The sequence below is a fragment of the Crocodylus porosus genome, unplaced genomic scaffold (genome assembly GCF_001723895.1).
Source record: "Crocodylus porosus isolate Cpor-Errol unplaced genomic scaffold, CroPor_comp1, whole genome shotgun sequence".
Taxonomy (NCBI): Eukaryota; Metazoa; Chordata; order Crocodylia; family Crocodylidae; genus Crocodylus; species Crocodylus porosus.
The window spans coordinates 20,599,197-20,621,687 of NW_017728909.1; the positions used below are offsets into that span (position 1 = coordinate 20,599,197).

A 22,491-nucleotide genomic window follows, 5' to 3' on the forward strand; every position below is an offset into this window, starting at 1 on the left:
CAGAGGGCATTGTGGGTAAAGAGTGAGAACAGGAGCATCGTGGGTAAGGAGCAAGGGCAGAGGGCATTGTGGGTAAAGAGTGAGAACAGGAGCATTGTGGGTAGGGAGCAAGGGCGGAGGGCATTGTGGGTAAGGGACACAAGCAGGGGGCATTGTGGGTAAGGAGTGAGAGCAGGGGCTTGTGGGTGGGAGGCAAGAGCAAGGCATTATGGGTAAGGAGCGAGAGCAGGGGCCCAGCCCGGCAGACACAGGCGGCGCAGGGCATGTCGGAGAAAAGCAGCATCTTTATTGCGCGAGCGCGCAGGAGCGCGGCGCTGCCGCAGGGGTATCACGGGTCCTTCGTGCCCCCCAAGCCCCCATCCCGGGCTCCCAGACCCGCTCCCGGAGGAGGAAGGACCTAGCCCAGGAAAGGAGCAGGGGAGCAGCCTGCCCAGACAGCGCCTCCAACCAGCCTAGCAGCGGGCAGACGGACGCCCGGGCAGACGCCAGCGAGATCCTCCTGCCCCCTCCTCCGTGGGCTGCGGCTCCGCCGCTTCCCGGATGCGTCCGATCTTTGGTACCGGCTGTAAATGGAGCTCCCCCACCCCCCTTCCCGGCTCAGTCCGGTCTCCAGGTGAGTAGCGTGGTGCCCTCGAAGTCCACGGCTTTGGCCCATGCCCCCTGCCAGGCAACGCGTGGCCGAGTCCAGCTGCCCCCAGACCCACCCTGGGAGGTTGCGGTGGGCTCCACCTGCTTCACAGGGCAAGGCCGCAGGGGAGCAGGGTCCTCGTCCATCTTTGGTCGGCATCAGGGAGTACTTTAGCTTCTTCTCTGAACGTTCAGGAACATGCAGAGGGGATCGGGCCGGACAGCTCAGGGCATCGGAGCCAGCCCCACCGGGGACAACACCGGTGACGCAGACAGGAGTCAGCTCCCCACAGCCCCCGGCCCCTGCCCACCCAGGGGCTGGCACCGAGACCCGCTGCAGGATGAGGTAGACGTGAGGTCTGTGCTGCTCGGTCCCTTCTTTGGTACCTTGGGGATCTGTCCCCATGCAGCCGGGCCGAACTAGGATGGCTGGGGGCTGGCGCCGGGTTAGCGGGTAGAGGTAAAGCCAGATGCCCCCCCGGCGCCTGCGGTGAGGTATTTGGCAATCTTGGCATCGGGAAGGGGAGTGCGGGGAGGCGGGGTATGCCCTGGGCTACAGCAGGGCGGGGGCAGGAATTCAGGAACCCTCTACTGCCCTTAGGACCTCCCCCCTGCATTCAACCCACTAGGCCCCGCCCCTTACATCCCCAGGCTCCACCCCCTGCACAGCTCACTTGGCCCCACCCCTTGCACCCCCAGGCTCCACCCCCTGCACCAGTTCACTAGGCCTCACCCCCTTGCATTCAATCCACAAGGCCCTGCCCCTTAACCCCCAGGCTCCACCCCTTGCTCCATTCAGTAGGCCCCACCCCTCACCTCCCCCCCAGGCTCCATCCCCCACATGCATTCAACCCACTAGGCCCCACCCCTCCCATAGGCTCTGCCCTCCACATACAGCCCTCTGGACCCAGGCCAGTGTAGGCTCCACCCTCCACCAGACCCCGCCCCTTCCCAGTCTCCAGCACCCACAGAGGTACCCCCGCCCTTGGGGGGGACGGGTGGAGGGAGAACAGCCAGGCCCAGCCCAGCCCAGATCCCTCTCTTGCATGCACAACTCCGTCCCCTGTCTGCTGCCCTTCCTCTTCCTCTTGCCCCGGCTCTGCCCTGGCTACCATCCGTGTTGGCTTCCCCGGGGGTGATGGGGGGTTGGGGGTCATGGGGCACCACGTGAGAGCATGTGTGTAATGGGGGGATTGTGTGTGTGCTCGGCTGTAGCAAGAGCAAGTGCATGCGCGCGATGGAGGGCAGCGTGTGAGTTCACGTATGTAACAGGGATTGTGTGCATGCATGGACAGAACAGCAAGTGCGTATGTGTGATGGGGGTGTTGTACAAGTGCTTGGATGTACTGGGGATATGACAGGAGCAAGTGCAACACGTACTGAGGGGGTGTTGTGTGAGCACACATCTGTTACATGGAAGGCATCGTGCATGCCTAGATGGTGCTGTGCACATGTGCGTGTGTGTGAGAGGGCTAGCACCCTGTGTGAGAGCGGGGGAAATGGGGTGAGTGTGACAGGGAGGGAGGTGTGTGTGTGTGCATGTGTGTGTGTGAGGTGGGGGGGTGTGCCTGCACCAGAGAGGTCATTGTGTGTTTGCATGTGTGACAGGCGGGGGAGGACAGCATGCGTGACAGGGGCTGGTAAGGGGATTATATGTGTGGGCATCATGGTGAAGAGACTGCATGTGCGTAACACCTTGTGCATGAGTGTGTGTGTGTGTTCGCGTGCGTGCATGCAGGGGAGGACACTGGGCAGGGGTGCGACAGTGAGGACAGAAGGTGTGCATGATCATGCCCTGTGGGGAGGCGTGGCACACAAAAAGCCTGGCCATCACACGAGCGTGCAAGGGCAGCCCAGGAGCTTCTCACGGGGTGGAAGGGCACACGTGTGCCATGCAGGGCACAGGTGTGTGGCTCCCTCCACCCCACTATGCCTCAGCTTAGTCCTCAAGCAGCCGAAGCCACCGCCAGCCCTGACCTGGCCCCGGGCAGTGGACACAGAGCCCCCAGCCTGGCACCAGGCCTCCAGCCCAGGCAGGTGGGGAAGGAGGTGGCAGAGGAGAGTGGGTGAAGGCAGCAGCCTGGCAAGCAGCCACGGTGTCCCCGCAGCAGGGCGGCAGCAGGTGCTCCACCGGCACAGCTCAGGGGTGCTTCGTCCTCAGGTGCGAGGGAGGATGGGGGCTGGGGGCTGGGGCTGGCGGTCCCCCCCGCGTTCACGGCGAGGTGCTGGCGGGAGTGTGGCTGTGGGAAGAGGTTGACAGCAGCTGGTTCTGGGAGGGTGCTGGGCTCGCTTGCCCATGGGTGTTGCCCCCACCGGCGCTGCTGGGGGCTCCGGGCACCGCTGGCCGGCGGGCGAACAGGACACCTGCGGACAAACACATGCGTTATGGCAGCCCTGGCATGGCCCCACGGTGCAGCTTCAGGTCCCTGAGCAGGGAACCCCTCTGCATGCCCTCCCCACCAGCCCTGTCCTACCCCCCAGCTCACCCCACCTAGGCCTGGTGCTTGGGGAAGGGGTGCAGGGCCGTGGGGCGGATGCAGGGGTTGTTTATCCAGCCTGACCTTTGCAGGGAGTTAAATATTTAACTGCTGTCAGAGCCAGTGTCAGGATTTAATTGGGACAGCTCAGCGGGGTGGGGAGGCAGCTGCAGGGGGCCGCAGGGTGACCCACTTAGCCCAGATGAGAAACACATATGCACACACCACACACTTGCACACAAACATACACACATGTATATGCACATGCATGCACACACACACTGGTAAGCACACATGTGCCTACACATGCGCGCACACACACATGCCCTTAGATATACGTACATGTACACAGGTACATACATATGCACACACATGCGCACATGCATATGCATACACACAGCCATATGCGCATACATATGTACACACAGCAGTATGCATGCACACACAAACATGCATGCACACACAGTACACGTGCACACGAATAAGTATGTGCACACACAAAGCATGCACGCACACACATGCATCCATGTGCACACACACGCACAGACACAGGGATCCTTCCCCCCCTCTGCCTCCCCTGGGCTCACTCACCTCCCCCCAGATGACCACAGACCTCAGCCCATGCGCTCACCCGCCCCACTGTGGGGCCTGTGGGCCCACGAGCCCGGCTTACATCACTGGCAGGGGCCCCTGGGCTGGCTCAGGCTCTGAGCTGGGCACACACCGCAGCTTGGCCAGCCCAGAACGGGCCAAGCCCCTGGAGCCTGGAGCTGCGGTTCAAAAAGCTGTAGCAGCCAGGCATGGCAGCTCCTTGTGCAGCCCCAGGGTCACACACTTGGGTTCGTGCCCCCTCCCCAACACTCAGCAGCCGCTGGGGTCTCCAGAGCCCCCCAGGGAGAGGCATGGTGCTGCCCAGTTCAGCTCAGCTCAGCCCACCCACCCCACCCAGGACCAGTCCAGGACTGGTACCCCCTGCTGCTGGCTGAGACGGTGCCTTGGCAGCACCGCCGTCCCCAAACAGACGGAAGGGAGGGGCAGAAAAGACACCCCCACCTGCCCGTCCACCCACCCCGGCTCCCAGGAGCAGCCGCATCCCGGGCGTCCCAGTGCCTCCAACACCCCAGACCCCCCCAACACGGAGCCAAGCCCGGTGCTGGGCTCCCAGCGCGCGGCCCCCTGCCCCTTGCCCCCGCCCCGGCGCTCTCAGCCCTGCCACTTCATTACAATGGATTTTATAGTAAAGACATCAGCTCGCAGGAAGGACTTGCCGGCCCGGCAGTGGCTATAACTTATTGGATTTCCCAGCCGCAATTACACGGCCCAAGCAGCCCTTCTATTTACCTGTGTAGACAACTCCATTTATTTCTATTGACATGTTGATGCTGCTAATACCTGTGGTGGACAGGTTCAATGCGGTCTCCTGTCTGTCATCTGCGGAGGGGGAGGAAATACCGATATGAGCACGGAGAGAAACAGAGACGAGATGGGGGAGCGCCGGAGGGAAGGGCCCCGGTCCCACGGCCTGTTGTGAGGCTGGGTGGGTCTTGCAGCGGGATTAACATGGCCCAGAAGGGGCAGGCCACGAGTGTGTCATTGCACACGACCTTCCATCTGTCCCTCTTCTCTGCTGGCCACGCATGCCCTCTATGTACCCCCCAGCCTCCCACCTCTTCACAGCGGCTCTCAGTCCCCCGTTCATCTGCAGATGTGCTGTGGTCTGTTTGTCCGTCCACCTCTTCCTGTGCCCTCCTCCGCGGGCGTAGAGCAAACGCCCCTGATGGGGCTGGAAGAGAGCTCCAGTCCAACCCCTGCCTGAGGCGGGATCAGCCCTGTCCAAACTAAATCCATTAACTAAACCCTTGGGAAAACTACCATCAACCCTGACACCTGCAGTGTTTCTCCAGCTCCTGGGACGTCGCAGCGGTGGGTCTCAGCAGGGGTCCTGCAGCACCCCAGGGTGCCACGAGATCCTTTTAAGGGTGCCGTGCAGATTGGGTGTGCAACCAGCTGCCTGGGAGTCACACCCGGAGATTGACCATAGGAATACTGTGTCACGGGCATCTTCCCCGTTGTGGGCTTGCTGGGTGTTGGCCATGGAAGAACGGTCCCAGGGGTTTTCCATAGTCGAGAAGGGAGGGACGAGTGGGAGCTGGCACTGCCTGAGGCTGGCAAGGGGGCTGGAGTCTAGAAAGGTTGAGACTGTCGGGGTTTTGCCTTCCTCTGCAGCGGGGGCACGGCCTCCGCCTGGGACCTCTGGAGCATCTGTTAGCAACCCTTTGCAGCAGCAGGACGTTGGCCACCGCGGACCCCCAGCTTCCCCTGCGGCAGAGTTGGGGGTGATGCCTGGGGCTGCGTCGGATGCCGGTGGTTTTGCTAAGAGGTTGGACAACGGGTTTGTCTGGGCTGGTTTGGACAGGCAGGGGCTGGACACAATGACCTCGGAGCTCTCTTCCCATCTGGCCCCTCTAGAATTTTATGAGCTGTTGGTGGAGGGGCCGTGCAAGACGGGGGGATGGGGAAGCAGAAGGAGGAAAAGGGGGGATATAAATGGAGGGCAAGGAAAAAGCTGTCGCACTGTGCCCACCCGCTCAGGAGACATCCTCCTGGGAGGTGCTGTGTACAAGTGCCCTGCCTGGTCACTGTAGGTGGTGCAACAGTAAGCAGCCCCATCTCCCCCAGCACAGAGCAACATGCAGCAGAGGCACCAGCACCTGGAGCATCCTGGGGTCTCCCAGGCACCGGCCAGGCCCATCCCTGCTCAGCTGCAAGGCTGTGGGCAGCGCCCGCGCCCCGGGGTGCCCCGCAAGGCCCCGATGCGCCCGCCTTGCGGCAGGTACCTCGGCTGCCGATCTTGACGCTCATGGGGAGCTGGGAGGCCATGGCCAGGAGGTTCTGCTGCAGGGCATGCTGCACCAGCCGCTGCTGCTCCTCTGCCATCAGCGCCATCTTCTTCTCCGGGGGCTCCCCCGTCTCCAGCTTCTCCCGCAGCTGCTCCAGCGCCGCGGCCTGGGAGGCGGCTGCCAGGTGGTGCCCCGCCAGGCTCACGGGGATGGCGAGGCGCCCAGGCACCGCCGCGGACAGCAGGCCATCTTCTGCTGGGATGAGGCAGGGCGGAGGTTCAGGGTGGCACCCTATACCCCCCGGTAAAGCCCCCGGAGCTGGACAGGGGGATGGGAGCACCGGGCACAGAAGCTCTTGGGACTCAGATGCCACGGGGTGGGCATCTCAGCCTCCCTCTACCATATTGCCCTCTCTGGGTGGCCGTACGGACAGCACGGGCCAGGTGTACCCTGGGGGCAAGCCCCTCCGGGCAGCCCACATGCAGCAGTACCCAGGGCTTCCAGCTCTCAGCCCCGGAGAAGCAGGACCTGCCCCCCTCCCCACCCACCTTTCTTGATGGCGTGCACCTGGGCGAGCTGGCTGCAGCCGTGGGTAGCGAGGGCGAGGGCAGGCACGGAGCCCTTGGGGGAGGCCAGCATGGCTGGCGTGCCCACGGGCGAGTAGCTGAAGAGCGCGGCGCTGAAGCTCTGCCGCCGGCCCTCCCGCCGGTTGCTGTCGATGGCAGCCTGGAGCTCGCCTGGGGAGCTGAGCGCTCGCTTCTCACACTCGTAGGGGTACAGGTACTTCATGTACCTACGGGGGCACGGAGGTGTGAGTGAGACGGGGAAGCGGGGACTCACTGCCATGCACATGCATACAGACACATGCATGGATAGACATGTACCCACACCTGCTCACGTGTGCACACATATGCATATGCACACATGCATGCACACACGTGCACACACGTACATGCACACATTCATACACGCATGCACCCAAACACAAATGTGCATCCATGCAAATGTGCACAAGCAGGCATGCACACATGCTAGTGCATATGCCTGCACATGCTAGCACACATACATGCATGCACACGCAGGCACATACATGCCTAAGAACGACCAACTCAGCCCAAGCTCTGGGCTGAGGATCGCGATGCCCAGGTGCCCCCGCCTGGGCTCAGGGGAGCAGGGCTGTAGCAGCGCTCCCCTTCATTCCTGCACAGCGGGAGTACCTGGAGAACCCGCTCAGTAGGGAGGCGCCCCTGTGCTAGGCGCTGTACAGCCCAGGCTGCAACCCAGCAGGGGCAGAGCTGAGGGCATGCTGGCAGCCCTCGCGGTCACGATGGAGCCACCCCGTTCTCTTAATACGGTGCCCGAGCACAGCCATGTCCAGGAGCGAGCGGGCAGCAGGAGCCGTGCCCAGGGTTCATGAGCCCCCCGCCCCTACCCCCCAGCTGGGCAGCTCACTGGGTGCGCAGGGTGAAGGCGGCGCTGGTGATGGAGGTGGGCAGGTTGAGGCCTTTGGTGATCTCCCTCCAGATCTTCTTGTTGATCACCTCCACCAGGCCGCCCTTGTCGGTCACCAGCCGGTACAGCGTGTACAGGTCCAGCACCTGCTTGGCCATGATGGGGATGCGGTTCACGGGCGTCCCTGGGAGACACGGGGGGAGAGAGCGTGGCATGGGGTGAGGGGCATGAAGGCAAGAACCAGCCGGGGACTCAGCTCCCGCTCAGCAGTACGGGGTCTAGGACACACAGCAGGGTGCTCTGCTGTGTCCCCACACACAGCCGTGGCCGCGCACCCACCCCAGGTCACCGGGGGCAGCTGCTGGCGCCTGGGACGCTGGCCCACGGCGGTGGAGCGTGAGCGCATGGGCTGTGTTGTGGTGGAGGAGTGTGCGTGTGTTGTGTTGGAGGAGGCACACGTTACAGTGCCGCGTGTGTGTGTGGCGCTGCATTGGAGGGAGTGGGTGTGTTGTGTTGTAGAGAGCACACGGGTGTTGTGCTATGTTGGAGGCAGCGTGTGTGTTGCATTGCAATGTGTGTGTTGTGCTGCGGGGAGCATGGTGTGTTACTGTGTGTGTTGTGTTGGGCTGCAAAGAAGGCAGGTCCGCTGTGTGGTGCTGTCAGGGAGCATATGCGGTGCGTTGCATTGTGTTGTTCTGTATGGGAGGGAGCTTGTGCGCTGTGTTGTTCTGTACTGGGGGAAAGGCAGGCGTGTTGTGTTGTGTTGTGAGGTGCCGCGTGGGGGAGAAGGCGGGTGTGCCGTGTTGCATTGTGCTGTGCTGTGTTGGAGGGAAGGAGTGCGTTGTGGTGTGGGGAGTGTGTGTGTTGTGTTGGTGAAAAGGCAGGGGGTTGTGTTGCATTATGCTGTGCGGTGTTGTGCCAGAGGGAGTGTGTTGTGTTGTGCAGAGCTCATGTGTGTTCACAGGCACAGAACAGCTGAGGCGGGCAGGGAACCCGGCCCCAGGCCTGCACCCACCCCGGGGAAACCCCGCGGGGCTGGAGGTGCAGCAGGGTGCAGGGTGCATGGGCATCGAGGAGCAACTGGGGTGGCACAGCCCTCGGGGACCCCTCAGCCAGCCTGGCCTGGCGCCCCAGGGCCCCCCGCGCCGTCCCGCCAGCCCCGAGCCGGCAAGCGGGGCCGTGCAGGGGCATCCAGGGGCCAGGCTGGACGGAGCAGCTGGGGCCCTCACATGTCCCTCGCCAGCAGGGCCACGCCAGCAGGCACTGAGCCCGGGCCCGGGGTGGAGGGTCCTCCATGGGGCTGGCGCAGGCAGCAGCGGGACGCTGAGCGCCGGATGCCTGCCCCCCCGCGACAGGCAGCCAGCAAACCCCGGCGCCTCGGCTGCTGGAGGCCAGGCCGCGCCGCCTCGCTCGGAGCCCCCGGGCGGGCGCTAACGAGGGCCGCGCCGATCGCCTTCCCCGGCCTGCTGCCCCCCCACGTCCCCTGCGGCTGAGATCAATTCCAATAATCCTGCGGCATCGACAGCGCTGCCAGATATTCAGGGGCTAATTACAGCCGGCTCCGGCCCCCGGGACCAGCAAAACCCTGGTGCGGAGGCTGCATGGATGGCGGGGACGCAGACGCCCCATCTCCCAGCACCCCCACAGTCCCCCTCTGTGCCCCAGCACATGGTCACGTGTGTGGCCCTTTACCCCCAGCACCCCACAAGCAGGCTGCCCTTGCCTCTCTCCTGCCCCCAAGGCTCTCCTGGGCACGGGGCACAGGCTAGCTGCCCCCCAGCCCTGCCCAGCTCCGGGTGCCAGGCCTGCGGGGCCCCATTCGTGTCCCCCAGCCACTGCGAGGGGCCCTGAGGCCTGGCCTGCCATCATTAACCTGTGCTTTGCCTTTGCAGTTTTATGGGGCAGCCCGGATTTATGGCGGCAGCCCTCAATAGGCACCGAGAATTACGGCCGCTGCGATGCCGTAACTCTCCGGGGAGGCGGAGGGAGTGTCATGCGGCTGCAGCCTCGGGCAGAGGGACCGGCCCGGGGGAAAGGGTCTGGGTTCGCCTGGGGAGGGGGCAAATCTCCCTGCTGCCCCGGCTCTGGCTCCAGGTCCGATTCCCCCCAGGTGGTGCAGCACAAACATGTCCCTCTTGCAGCATTTCTTCCTGACCCCCCCAGCCGCAGGCAGAGCCTGCGCTGAAGCATGCAACTGCCTGGCTCCTGCACCTTTCCTAACGGCGCAGTTGCTTGCAGCACTGGCTGCAGCTGCGATGTAGAGTCACTGATGCATCCCCCTTCCGGGACAGGGGTCTCCGCAGACCTGTTCGTGCAGGGGCACCGCTGCCAGCTCGGGCAGGAGCCGCGTGTGCCAGCCCTGCTGTCGCAGCCGCTGCGCTGTTGCAGCGACGCAGCACCCGGAGGTCACGCCAACGCCTGGTGCCCGGGGAGCGAGGCGGGCGGGGGTGCCCCGCATTCATCCTGGCCTTTCTTTGGGCGGCGGTGGCGGTATCGGAAAGCCATCCATTTGCCTCGCAGAGGCTGTCACGGGCCCGCTTCCCACCTCAAACGAAACCGTCACTCACCGCAGCTTTCCCGGACCCTAATTTATGGCCCCGATATTGGCTCGCCGGCCGCGCGGAGCCTGACAAATGAGCTCCTTTTATTCCTTGGCTGAGTTCATTTAACTTTGTTGTCTGGGCGGCTTGGTCGGGGGTAGGACTCTGGGTCCTGCACCCCCCCCCCCCGCCGCCAGCATCTCCTCGAAGCAAACCTCGTTGCTCCCTGCAACGTTGCAGCCTCCCGGTCCCGGGACAGCTCAGGGGTCCCGCACAGAGCCCAGCAGCTCTGCTGTGGGCTGCTCCAGTCCCCCCGCGGCTGGGGTGGGGGGTCTGGACCCAGGCAGGTGGCACCAGGCAGGGTGAGGGGGTCTCTCTTCCCCACAAGCGCCTCTGTGCACAACACTGGGGGTTGCCGCTGCACCCATCTGCCTTCGCCGGCACCCCCCCGGGTGCAGAACTGGGGCCCTTGTGCTGGGCAGGGGCTGCAGACATGGGATACTGCTCCCAGCCCCTCTCCTGGGACTCCCACGCTCCCCTGCATCACAAGGGGAGTGAGTTTGCTGGGGCTCAGCCCAGGTCCAGGCACCCCCCCGCTGCTGGCCCCAGACCCGAGCCTCGTCTCTGCCTCGGATGCTGTGTGGACCCCAGGCGAGTGATGTCGGGGGGCAGTGGGGTGCAGCTCTGGGGCCGGATCCTGCCCCGGGCTTTCAGGTTGGAGGAGATGGCGGACACCCCCCCACCACGCGCGCACACATGAAAATGGGCTGTCATTAATCTCGGGGGCGTCTCTGAGCAGCGGGGGCCGGCGGGGACAAAGGGACCTGTCGGGGCCCTGCAGAGTGATGGCTCCCTGCGCCGGGCTGGAGAGGCGCACAAAAGCCCATTCAGGAGGCGCAGCCATTGTGGGCCGACAATTAGCTCCGGCGTGATGGATGGAGGGGAATTATCGGCAGGGTCGGGAACGGCTGCGGGGGGGATGCAAAGCCTGGGGGAGGCCGGATCCTTCCATCCCATCCTGTGCCCAGCCCGGGGCACAGCTGCGTACAGGGTGCCATGGGGTTGCCATCCCCGAGCTGTGCCCAGGGGGTGGCAGCTGGCACCTGGGTGCATCCACTGAGGGCAGCTTTGCACCCACCCCACTGACCTCAGCACCCTGGCGGGTGCTTGGTGCAGGCAGGAGGCTTGCTGGGAGCCCCTGGCAGCCAAGCACCCCGTTCCGCCCTGTCACTCCTCCCTGCTCCCCTCCAGAGGCAGCTGCATCGCTGCAGATCCGGAGCCTCTCCCTGCCCCGCCAGCCGTGGCATGGACCCCCCAGGCGGCGTGCAGCCCCTCCCACGTGGCGGGGGGTGGCACAGGGGCCGTGGAGTCCAGGGGCGGCTTCGCAGGGGTTGGGGGAGGCAGCGGGTGGCTGGCGCGAGGGCCCATTTCTCAGCATGGCTCATCTCGGCACCCCGTTGACGGATGGAAGGGGCTTAATTGCGCCGACAAGCAGCGAGCGGGACGCGGCGGCGGGTTCATTAGGGCTGACAGCGGGCGCATCAATCCGCCACGGCCTCTGGGGGGGTCTGAAGGCCCAGGCCTCTGGTGAGGGGGGGCCTGCGAAGCACAGCCTCCGTGGCTTGGCTTAGCCCCTCATGGCCCCCATCAGCACCGAGCCCCCCCCCGTCGGCTCCCCGTCTGGCTACGGCGGGCCCCGTATGCATGTGTACGCAACCTGGGTGTGCGCGGGCCCCAGTTGTGTGTGCACGACAAGGGCACTTCCTGTGTGTGTGTACCTGCGCCCACCTGCAGGGGCACCCCATAGGAGCGTGAACCCACTGTGCTCCTGTGTGCCCCCTGCGTGGACAGGTGTGTGCCCAGACACACTGCATGTGCACGTGTGCCTGTCCCGGTGTGTGTGTGCATGCTCAGGGCAGGGGAGAGCGCTGTGTGTGGACATCTGTGTGTGCACTGCGCATATACATCCGTGTGCACATGTGTGCATGTATATTCATGGGTGCGCACACGGGCGTCCCTTCTAGCGGGGAGCCGGAGCCGGGCGTGCAAGCCAATCCAGCCGCCTGTGTCCCTGCCTCCCTCCCCCTGTGCCAGCGCCTGGTAGCTGGTGATGGATGGCGCTGGGGTCAAAGGGCACCGTAGGGGTCGTGACCTGCTCAGACCTAACGAGGCAGCAGGGCTGAGCAGCCCAAGCTCACTTTCAAGCTTGCGGGTGGGGAGCTGGGGGGCTGCCCTGTTGGGGGGGCTGCGCCTTTGAGCCAGGACCCCCCCACGGAGGCTTTGGGCACGTGTGTGCCCGCCGCCAGGACGCGGGAGCAACACGCAGGCGGCTGGGGCGGGGGCCTGTAGTCCGTGACGAGGTGCTGGATGGAGCTGGGGTTGTACACAGATGCATACACACATGCGTGTCGTCGTTCCCCCCTGCCCCCGCACACGCACACACTGGTCCCCTGTACACACATACCACAAGAACACGCGTACACACTCTGCTCCCCCATGTGCACACATGCACAAATGCACACACACACTACTCCCCCATAGACACACACCACACACGTGCACACACATCCATCCTCTGCTCCCCCATACACATATACACACACACATATCCCCCACATACACACACGTTCCTTTGCATGCACAACACAATTTACATGCACACATACACACCCACACCTACAACACTGAACACACACACATGCATACACTGCTCCCCCATACACATATCACCAGTGTGCAGACACGCACATACATACTCTGCTCCCCCATACACATATAGACACAAATGCACATGCACCTACACACACACTGCTCCCCCAGACACACACACACTGATCCCCCAAATACACACACCACACACATACATGCTCTGCTCCCAACACACACGGATGCACACACACAAACACACATCCTCCATATACACTCACATTCTTTCAGATGCACAACACAATTTACACATGCACATATACCTACACCTACAATACTGCACACATGCTGCTTCCCCGTATACACTAATATGCACAAGATAGTGTATGAAATTTAAATAACTCCTCCCCAACATGCCTACAACACCCACCACACACCCACACCCACACACACACACACACACACACACACACATATATACCCTCATTTCCACAAACACACATGCACATTCCCTCACAGGCAAAGAAAGAGAGGCAAACCCCCTGACACACTCCCTTAGGCAACAGGCAGACACAGTCACCCAGGCGTGGCCCACACACCGGAGCACACCCCCACATCATGCACACACACAGCCAGACACACCCCCACATGCAGCCAGACACCGCTCACATAACTAACTCCCAACCACACACCCATCCCCACAAACACCCCTGCGCCCTGCCTCCCCCCGCAGCCTCTACACACCCTTCTAGAAACACATGTGACCTCTGCCCCTCCACACCCAGGTGTACAAACACACATGCACATGGGCGGGCAGAGGAACGCCCCCACCAGGTCACCCATTCAGAGTCACACGAGCACGCCGTCTCGCTCGGGTATCCCCACACCACAAGGGCACAGCACCTTTTCCCCTTGCATGCATGTGTGCATGCACACCTATGCGTGCGCGTGCGCGCACACACACGAGCTGGGGAGGAGACACAAGGTCAAGCAATAAAAACTTTCAAGGTAAACACTGACATTCCTCAGCCCGGCTCCCACGCAGGGCTCTGGCTGCTGCTTCCGCTGCCCTGACTCCCAGCCGCACCCAGCACGCGGGTCTGCAACCGGGGCGGGAGATCTTCCTTGTCTCTGGACCGCGGCCACCTCTGGGGTGGAACGGCGGTCTTTACGATGCTACGCAAGTGGCGATTTCTTGTAACTTTTCGCAACGTCTACGTGAACGACTCGTAACGTGTACAAGTGCCCTAAGGCTGCTATGAGGCTCACTGCCCACCTGAACTGGCTGGCACAAACGAGCAGCCCTGGGAAGAACGTACCAGCTAGCACGGCCTTCAGGTACGCTGTGGTTGAGACACGCAGAAGTGCCTGTAAGTTGGGAGCAGCACCTTAGCCCAAAAAGGTCGCTCCTCCAAGCGCCAGCTAGGCCTGATCCTGCTCAGCTTGGGAGAGAGAACAGGAGCCGAGGGGTTACCTATGACCTAGTGCTCCACTGCGCCTCCTGCTCCTTTCGCTTGTGCACTTACACATGCACACGCATGCAGCACCCCAGCTACATGCTGAGTCCCCTCCCTGCCATGCTGAGGCCCTGTCTTGGCCACCGCAGCAGGGTCTTTTCAATCAGGGAGCCACGGTTGCCCATGCCTGGCATGCCCCAGAGCCTGGCACAGCCCCCAGCCCTGAGCCAGGGGCCTGCCCAGCTGCCTTGTAAAGGGGCTATAGCGGGGCAGGCTCCATTTCAGGACCCCTGGGAGGCAGCTCCTGCTCAGAGGCTGTTTCACACTTGGGCATCTTCAAAGCCCCTGGGCACCCGCACCTGGGGAGAGTGCAAGAGCCGGGACCAGCAGCTCGGGGGGTTTAGCTGGGGGGAAAGGGTGTGGGGACGCCCAGCCTGGCTGCAGGGGAGCCCAGACAGGCAGCCTGCCGGGGCCAGGGGCAGGTCCTCCTCCCCTCCCATTGCAAGGAGGGGGCCTGCGGGAGCAGGAAGAACCAGTTTCACGGCCCGGCGCTTGGATAAATATTGCTACAAAGGAGGGTCATAAATCCCCCGCGCCTCGCCAAGCCCCCACCTCTGGCCAGCAGCTGCTCTGTCTGCCCCCAGCCCAGCCCCCAGTCCCAGCTTTGCCCCCCGTTGTGTGCCACATGTTCCCTCCCCCCCGCTGCCCTGCCCAGGGAGGAGTATCCACCCCCTGGCCGGCTCCATGTGCTCCCAGGGCCCACGCCGACCTCCCAGTGCTGGGACAGACCTGGAGCAACAGATGCTTTGTGTAGATCCTACATAAACCACTGCCCTCAATACATCTGCTCCCAGGACAACAGCCGTGCATGGACCTTTCCAGAGCCCCTCACAGGAGAGCGAACTGGGCTGAAATGCAGCCACCTCTGGGGTGGAACGCGGCAGGCGCAGCAGCGTCAGCCAGCATGCACGACTCTGGCCGAGACGGTCGGGCAGGCGGCCAGGGCACAGGCACGAAGCCCCCAAGACCTGGGGTTTCAGGATCCGGGCGGGGGGGGGCAGAGACAACAGTGTCCAGCACAAAGCCTGGCGCAAGCAGAGAGGCTGCTGGGTAATTAGCATCCAGTGTTGGAGTTAATTAGCTCTGGAGAGAGAGATAACGAACCTGCACAGCCGCCCCTGTGTCTTGTCTCTCCCCTGTGATGGCCAGCCCCTGCGTGACACAAGTCTGCCGGGTCTCGGCCGCAGCCCAGGCACCCTCCTAGCAGAGAGCAAGCGCCAGAGGGGATGGGAGGGGGTGACAACTCCCCCCCAGCAGAGCAGGCCCCTCCGCCCGCCTGCGAGCCCGCCTGGCCTTTCCCCGTTAATTAGCAAAGCATTAACCTCTGCCTGGGGTTGATGCGCTATCGAGCGGCGTGTTCATTAATCCAGATGCTGGCAAAGAGCCCTAATTAATCCGGCCCCGTGCGCGGGGGCCCGTAATTGTTCCCGGCCGGCTGGGGTGGGGGGAGAGAGGGCAAAGGTTAAAGCATTTATCGAGTCCCCGCAATTGCGGCAGCGGCCTGCTTTCCCCGCTGGGGGCTGATAACACGGCCGCACTGATTTCCGATGAGAGGGCAGCTGTCCGTCAGGGACGGCGCAGCCCCCCCGGCCTCCCGGCGCGGCTGGGACGTGACTCCCAGCTCCCAACCGCAGCCCCTGGTATCCCAGAGCCAGCCCGGGGTGAATGCAGCACCCCCAGAGCACCCGCGGTTTAGCCCGCGGGCCAGAGCCCGGAGACGGACGCCGGGGGCGCCGCGGCACCCCGGTCTGCTCCCCCTGCCCGTACCTCGCTTCTGCATGAAGCTGAAGAGGTCGTCCAGGAACTCCTTGCGCTTCGGGTCGTCGTCCAGCTCGTACAGCTGCAGGGGAGAGAGGAACAGGGGTCAGCCTGGCTGCATGCCACGTGCCCCCTACTGCCAGCGGGGAGTCTCCGAGTGCTGGTGTGGGTCTGGGCGGAGAAGGGCTGCGAGCCCAGGCAGGACTCCAGCTTCTTGCGGCTTCCTGCCCCTCCACCTCCCTGGTGCCCGAGTCTGCCTCCCCCGGCGCCCGGCGCTGACCCTGGCTTGGATTCCCCGCTGGCTGCATCGAGACCGCAGCACAGGGACCGCAGCGCCCGCCCAGGTGCCCAGCCCTGCTCCCTGACCCGGGCTGTGGGGCTCACTCCCCACCACTGCAGCCGGAGCTGTCTCCAGCGCCTGGTGCCCGTGGAGAATCTGTCACGGTGCTAAAGCGTGGCCAGCGTCCGGCTCACCGCTGGCCTGGCAGCCAGCCCGATGCCGGTGCAGTGCCAGCCCTTTGAACGCCCTGCCGTAGGGCCCCAGGGCACCACGCCATGCCGTGGGTAGCTCCTGTGCTCCCAGCTACAGGCTGGGGAAAGGCTTCGTTACCCCAGATCCCAGCCACAGCCATGGCTGGGGATCCCGGGAGGTGCTCAGACACCCCAGCACGGGGGAGGCTAGACAGAGAGACAGACAGACTGTGAGGACAGACAGGAAGGGACGTACCTTGGGTGTACGGGGATGGACAGAGAGAGGGGCCAGACCTGCAGACAGACGGGTGGATGAGCTGTACGATAATCAGATGAGTGGATGGATGGACAGACAGAGACTCCCCTTCTCTTTCCCACAGCCCAGGAGATGGGGGTTTCTCAGAGCCGCTGTCGCAAGCCGCCCACGCCGAACGTCACGGCGCAGCATCACAACAGGAAGACAGAGCCCAAGCAATCGTGGGCAGGGCTGTCACAACACAGGGACACGGCAGCCACAGGCCAGGGACCTTGTCATGGCCTCGTGTGGCCACCACAGAGCAGGAGCAAAGCCATACCCTGCTGTCACATCATGTCATGACATGAGGCATGATTGTCATGACAGGGTTTGCAGGTATTGTGGCATAGGGAGTCTGGCTCAGCTTGGACATGCAACTGCCACGCAGTACAGATGTAGCCATCCTCATGTCCCAGGGCAGCTATTGTGATGTGAACCCCCAACCTTTGTGTCATGGGGTGCCACTATCATGATGCAGGCCACAGCGATCGTGACACACACCTATTATGCCACAGTGCGACTATCGCCACAGGGACAGCGAGGGCCATGCCTATACTATGCTATGACATGACCTTCACGGCATGGCTCCACTAGCACAATGTGCGTTGCACAGTCATGGCATGCAGCCATTGCAGTATGTCATAGCAGGAGGTGCTGTCATGACATGATGCTGGTGTCATGACGTTAACTGTGCACATCAGGCTATGGCATGTGGCTATCGTGGCATAGTACCAGTGTCACGACATGACACGGCTATCACGCAGTGGCTGACCAATCATGATGTAAGCCAGTAACGCGTGGCTATCGTGACATCTCACTGTTGTCAAGACATGGCACTGGTATCATGACCAATCAGCCATGCACCCATTACAACATGCATCTATCATGCTCGTTGCCACTGCTGTGACATGGGGGCTGCTGTCACGATAATGGGCTGCACCAATCATGCCATGTGCCTGCTATGGCATGTGGCTATTGCGACGTGGGCGGTGATATCGCAATATGGGGCTGTGACAACTGCAACGTGGGGGCACGACTGTTGTGCCTGGCCACCTGCATGCTCTGGGGCAGCCTCCACATCACAGGGACACAAGTGATACCCCCAGAGGGCAAAGGACAAGCCCAACCCCACGGAGCGAGCTCGCCGAGCTCCGTGCCCGCCCGTCAGCCACCCCAACGCCCCAGCCCAGCCGATGCTGCCTCCGCGTGGGGCTCCCGGCGGCCGGGCTGTTTGCTCAGCGGGGTCAGAGCCCTCTGCTAAGGCCCGGTGCCAGCCAGGCTGCTGTCACCGTCTGGCAGGGAAGGCTGCCCTGGGTACACACACAGGGAATCCCCCAACAGGGCTGAGAAAGGGTCTGGCCAGGAGCTGGGTGATGGGCCCGGCTGGCAGAGAGCACGGGTCTTCCCATGGGAAGCTGTGGGAATCTCCAGATCAGGGTAGCCCTGTGCTGGGACGGCATCTGCAAAGGCAGGGGATGAGTTTGCTGTCCATGCACTGAGCTGTTGGAGGAGCTGTGGAGCTGCCTCGTTCCTCCCCAGAGGTGGCTGCATTCCAGGGGAGCAGGGCAAAGGGGTCTCTGGGCACACGCAGTGCTTGGAAAAGTACCCCAGCACCAGCAGGAGGGACCAGAGCAGTGTCCAGCCTGGAGCCCTCTGAGTAATGAAGGAACAAATGCCCCCACTGCCGGGCTGGGTTAGGGTTAGGGTTAGGGTCAGGGTCCTTCCTCCCAAACCTCTCCGGACAGGGTGAACGGCACCTCTGCCATCAAGGCGCTGAGCGCTTTCCTAAGGGGTCCCTTCCTTGCACCCCCAACCATCCTGCTGCAGCACAGAGCTGCTTCATCATTTCAAGACATGAGCCACGCTGGCCACTGCACACCTGTGCGGGCGGCTGGCATGGCAGGAAGACCCAGAACCAGGGGTGCTGGTGCCTGGGAGCACCAGGACCACCGGGTATCCCTCGGCCACCTACACCCTTCATTGCTCTGGATCCCCACGTGCACCCTTCCACCACCAACCCCCCCCACTGCCGGGATCCCCACAGGTGCCCAGAAGGACACCACCTGTGTGCAAACCCCGGACTTTAGAGCTGTCCTAGGGACAAATATTTGAATTGGCTAGTGGGGGAAGGGAGGGAGGTGGAAGGGGACTGTGCCCCAGGCAGAGAGAGTGGCCCCCCCACCCCCAACAGGTAGCAGGAGCCTTGGACCTGGCAGACTGGGATGGCACCGACCCTGAGTGCAGGCAGGGGATGAAGGGGTTAATGCCAGGGCTGCTGAGATCTCCCCTCCAAGCACTGACCAGGCCTGCACTTGCTTTTCAGGGAGCTGATGATCTCGGGGGGAGCGCAGCATGGCAGTGCCAACCTCTGCAGTCTCTTTGCCAGGGTCCGGCTAGAAACATGCCAGGGATGGGGCTTCCACCCCAGAAGAGGCTGGAGCCCAGGGGGTGCACCGTGCTGGACCAGAGGCTCTGCTGTGGCCAGCACCGAGACTCCCTGCTGGCCTGGCACTGATACCAGGCAGCACAGAAACCGCGCCAGCCACCGTGTCCCGGGCGGTCCCTGCAAGGTCCAGACTAAGACATCTCTGCTCCAGGCTGCATGCAGTGGATGTGCTCATGAATGGGCTCTGGGGAAGCTGCTGCCTGGGTGCGTTTCCCTTCTCTGCAGTGCCCCATGCCTGCATATGACAGGGCGGTGGAGCCTCCCTGCATCCTAGAGGAGAGGAGGCTCCTGGCTGCTGTCTAGCGGGAGGCTGCGGTGGAAAGGGATGCTTGACCCAGGACCTATCGATGATACGATAAGCACAGTTTGTCCCATGTCGCCGAGGAGTGATGGATGGGAGACGCAGCTGATGGATGGGCCGGGGGCACAGAGGGGACGCGGGTGTAAGGACAACAGTGCAGGTGCCTCTGCAGGGCTCAGCACAGCTGGCTCAGTCACGCCAGTGGGCGTGGGCCACAGGTTTGCCAACCCCTTCCCCTCAGCCTCAGCAGGACCAGGCCACGCTTGCTGCTGGGCAGCTTTGTAGTGAGGCACTGGGGTAAGCGTGCATGGTGCACCACATAGGCTTGTTAGTGCATCTGTGAGCTGTACGTGCATGAGCACATATGTGTCCATGTGTGCTAGCATGTCTGTGAGCACTGGGTGTACCAGCCACATGTGGATATAAGCCTGTGAGTGTAGGCATGCATACATGCATCCCAGGGGATCTGTGGCAGGTGTGTGCCAGTGGAGCCAGTGGAGCTGTGATACCATTTGCGAATCATGAGAGTGTGTGCAAGCTGGCAAATGTGTGTGGGGGGGCATGTGTACACTAGTCTGTGGGTGTGAGCAGATCTCTGAGGCTGTGTGCATATATATCATATAGTCATAGAGACATGGGGCTGGAAGGGACTGCTGGAGATCACAGCTAGTCCAAGCCCTGTGCGAACCAGCCTGGACAAACCCACTGTCTGACCTCCGAGCAAAACTCCCAGCAACCCTGACACAGCTCCAGGCATCACCCCCGACCCTGTCCCAGGGAAAGCAGGGGGACTGCGGCAACCAACGTCCTGCTGCTGCAAAGGGGGTTCATAGACGCTCCAGAGACCCCAGGCAGAGGCCGTGCCCCTGCTGCAGAAGGCAAACCCCCCCAGTCCAGACCAGTCTGAGCAGGGAGGAAATCCCTCTTGACCCCAATTTAGCACTGGTCTGACGCTGAGCAGAGGGGCAAGTCCCTCCAGCCAGGACCCTCAGGGTTGGTCCCGGCAGGAGCATTGGCACAGCCCAGCCCCATCCCCAGCCTGGGCTGCAGCACCCAGCGCCTCTGGGGGAGGCTTCAAATCCCCCTTGCACATGGATCAGAAAAGGGAGTCTGGGTCAGTGTGTCAGTGGTGCATGCGCCACTGCCTGCCAGTTGCTCTGGAAGCCCAGGCACACCGGTGGTTGCATGTGCATGCTGATGGGTACACGTGCATGTGTGTGTAATGCCTGTTTGTTTCACTGCCTAGTGGACAGAGTCCAGCGGCAGCCACGGGAGTGCTTCACAATCCCTGGGTATGACACGCCGTCTCTTGGACCAAATTCCTCCCTAGGGCAGTGCCACTGATTTCAGTGGAGGGCCTTGCAGCCTCCAGCCTCCCCTCTGCAGGCAGCGAGAGCCCAGACACATGGTGCAGGTGTGCTGGGAGCTCAGGTGCGTCCTGCCAGGACTCAGGCACTGCTGAGGAGGGCGCTGGAGGAGCAGGAGTTGTCACCCATGTTGGCTGTGGTGTGTGTGTGATGGTGAACATGTGTGTTGGCAGTGGTACATGTGTGACAGTAAACATGTGTTGGCCGTGATACATGTGACAGTGAATGTGTGCATTGGTGGTGGTACGTGAATGTGACAGTGGATGCGTGTGTTGGCAGGGATAGGTGTCACAGTGAATAGATGTCATGTGTTGGTGGTGGTATACGCATGTGAGGATGAATGTGTGTTGGTGGTGGTAGTGGTATGTGTGATAGTGTTTGTGGGTGTTGGCAGTGGTACATGCATGTGAAGGGGAATGTGTGTTAGCAGTCATCTGTGTGTTAGAGTGAGCATGCGTTGGCAGTGGGACATATGACAGTAAATATGTGTATTGGCAGTGATAGTGTGATAGTGAATGTTGGTGGTGGTACGTGTGACAGTGAACATGTATGATGTGTGTATTGGCAGTGGTATACGCATGCAATAGTGAATGTGTGTTGCTAGGGGTACATGTGTGCAATAGTGAACATGTGCACTGGTGGTGATGTGTGTGTGACAATGAATGTGTGGGGGCTGACGGTGGAACATGCGTGTCCTAGCATGTGGTGGCATTGGCGGTGGTGCCTGTGGTGGCCGGTGCATGGCTGGGTGGGTGGCGGGACACACGTGCCTCGGCAGCGTTGCGTGTGCATGTTGGGCAGGTGTCCCAAGCCTCGCCCTTCCCCCTCTCAGTGCCAGAGGAAGAGGGACGCCCGCGGCGTGTCAGCAAAGGGCATCAGACCACGTCAGAACGGACCCAGATGTGCCGCACCCGGGAGCTGCTTTGGACTTGCCCCCAGTCCAGCAGCAGGGAGACCCTGCTGGCTGTCTGGACGGCCCACCAGGAGACCCAGCACGTTGCTGGCAGGACACCAAGGCCACGGGCCTCAGCGTGACCCCAAACCCTGGACCGATGCCTGCACCAGAGCACAGGATGCCGGGAGGGTGGGGGGACAGAGAGGACCAAAGCGCTGGATCAATGCCCTGGCCATAAAAGTCAGAGCCCTGGCAGGAAAAATGAGCGCGGATCGAAGGGCTGATAGAGGCGGCCGGCGGAGGATGAAGAACCATTGAAAAGAAACAAAAGTGGGCAAGCAGGGATGGATGGCTGGGCCGTGCACAAAGGAGCCGGCGCCGCACCCTGGCCCCGACAAAACAGAGTCGTTTAAAAGCCAATTACCCTAGCGCACGCCATGGCAGGTTCCCCCCCGGACATAACTCACCTGCACCAGCAGCATGGGGGGGCAGAGGATGCACAGAGCCCAGGGCGCCGGGCGGGCAAGGATCCAGGTTTCCCTGAGCCCCGCAGCAGCGGGAGGGGAGCCCGGAGGCAACGGCAGAGAGGCTGGGTGAGCCTGGCACCCAGGGGGCTCAGCAGCACCCTAGCCAGCGTGGAGCAGAGCCCTGCAACCCCTCGTGTCATACGCCGGGATGGGGTATATGAGCAGAGCTAACCCCAGAGCCAGCCCCAGGCCAAGACAGCTGAAGATTGCCAACCCTGTCCCTCAGCCTGTCTTGCCCCGGGACACGGACCCACGGTGCTGGATGCATGCCTGCCTGGTTCAGTGTCAACATGGGGGTTCATCAACTCCATCTCCAGTTAGGCTGGTGCACG

The 22,491-nt window shown here is 62.6% G+C and overlaps 1 protein-coding gene across 1 annotated transcript in view; it reads right to left on the bottom strand.

Annotated features, from left to right (window-relative positions):
* Positions 1-2,685: 2,685 nt before the first annotated feature.
* Positions 2,686-22,491, bottom strand: part of ARID3C (AT-rich interaction domain 3C) — a 41,598-nt gene continuing 21,792 nt past the window's right edge. Inside the window, exons 2-7 of the mRNA XM_019531874.1 lie at positions 15,867-15,939; positions 7,397-7,580; positions 6,493-6,737; positions 5,942-6,199; positions 4,446-4,535; positions 2,686-2,991 (exon numbers count right to left, since the gene is read on the bottom strand). Of these exons, the coding sequence (XP_019387419.1) occupies positions 2,840-2,991; positions 4,446-4,535; positions 5,942-6,199; positions 6,493-6,737; positions 7,397-7,580; positions 15,867-15,879 (942 nt within the window). The 5' untranslated portion in view covers positions 15,880-15,939 and the 3' untranslated portion in view covers positions 2,686-2,839. The remainder of the gene's footprint in view (positions 2,992-4,445; positions 4,536-5,941; positions 6,200-6,492; positions 6,738-7,396; positions 7,581-15,866; positions 15,940-22,491) is intronic.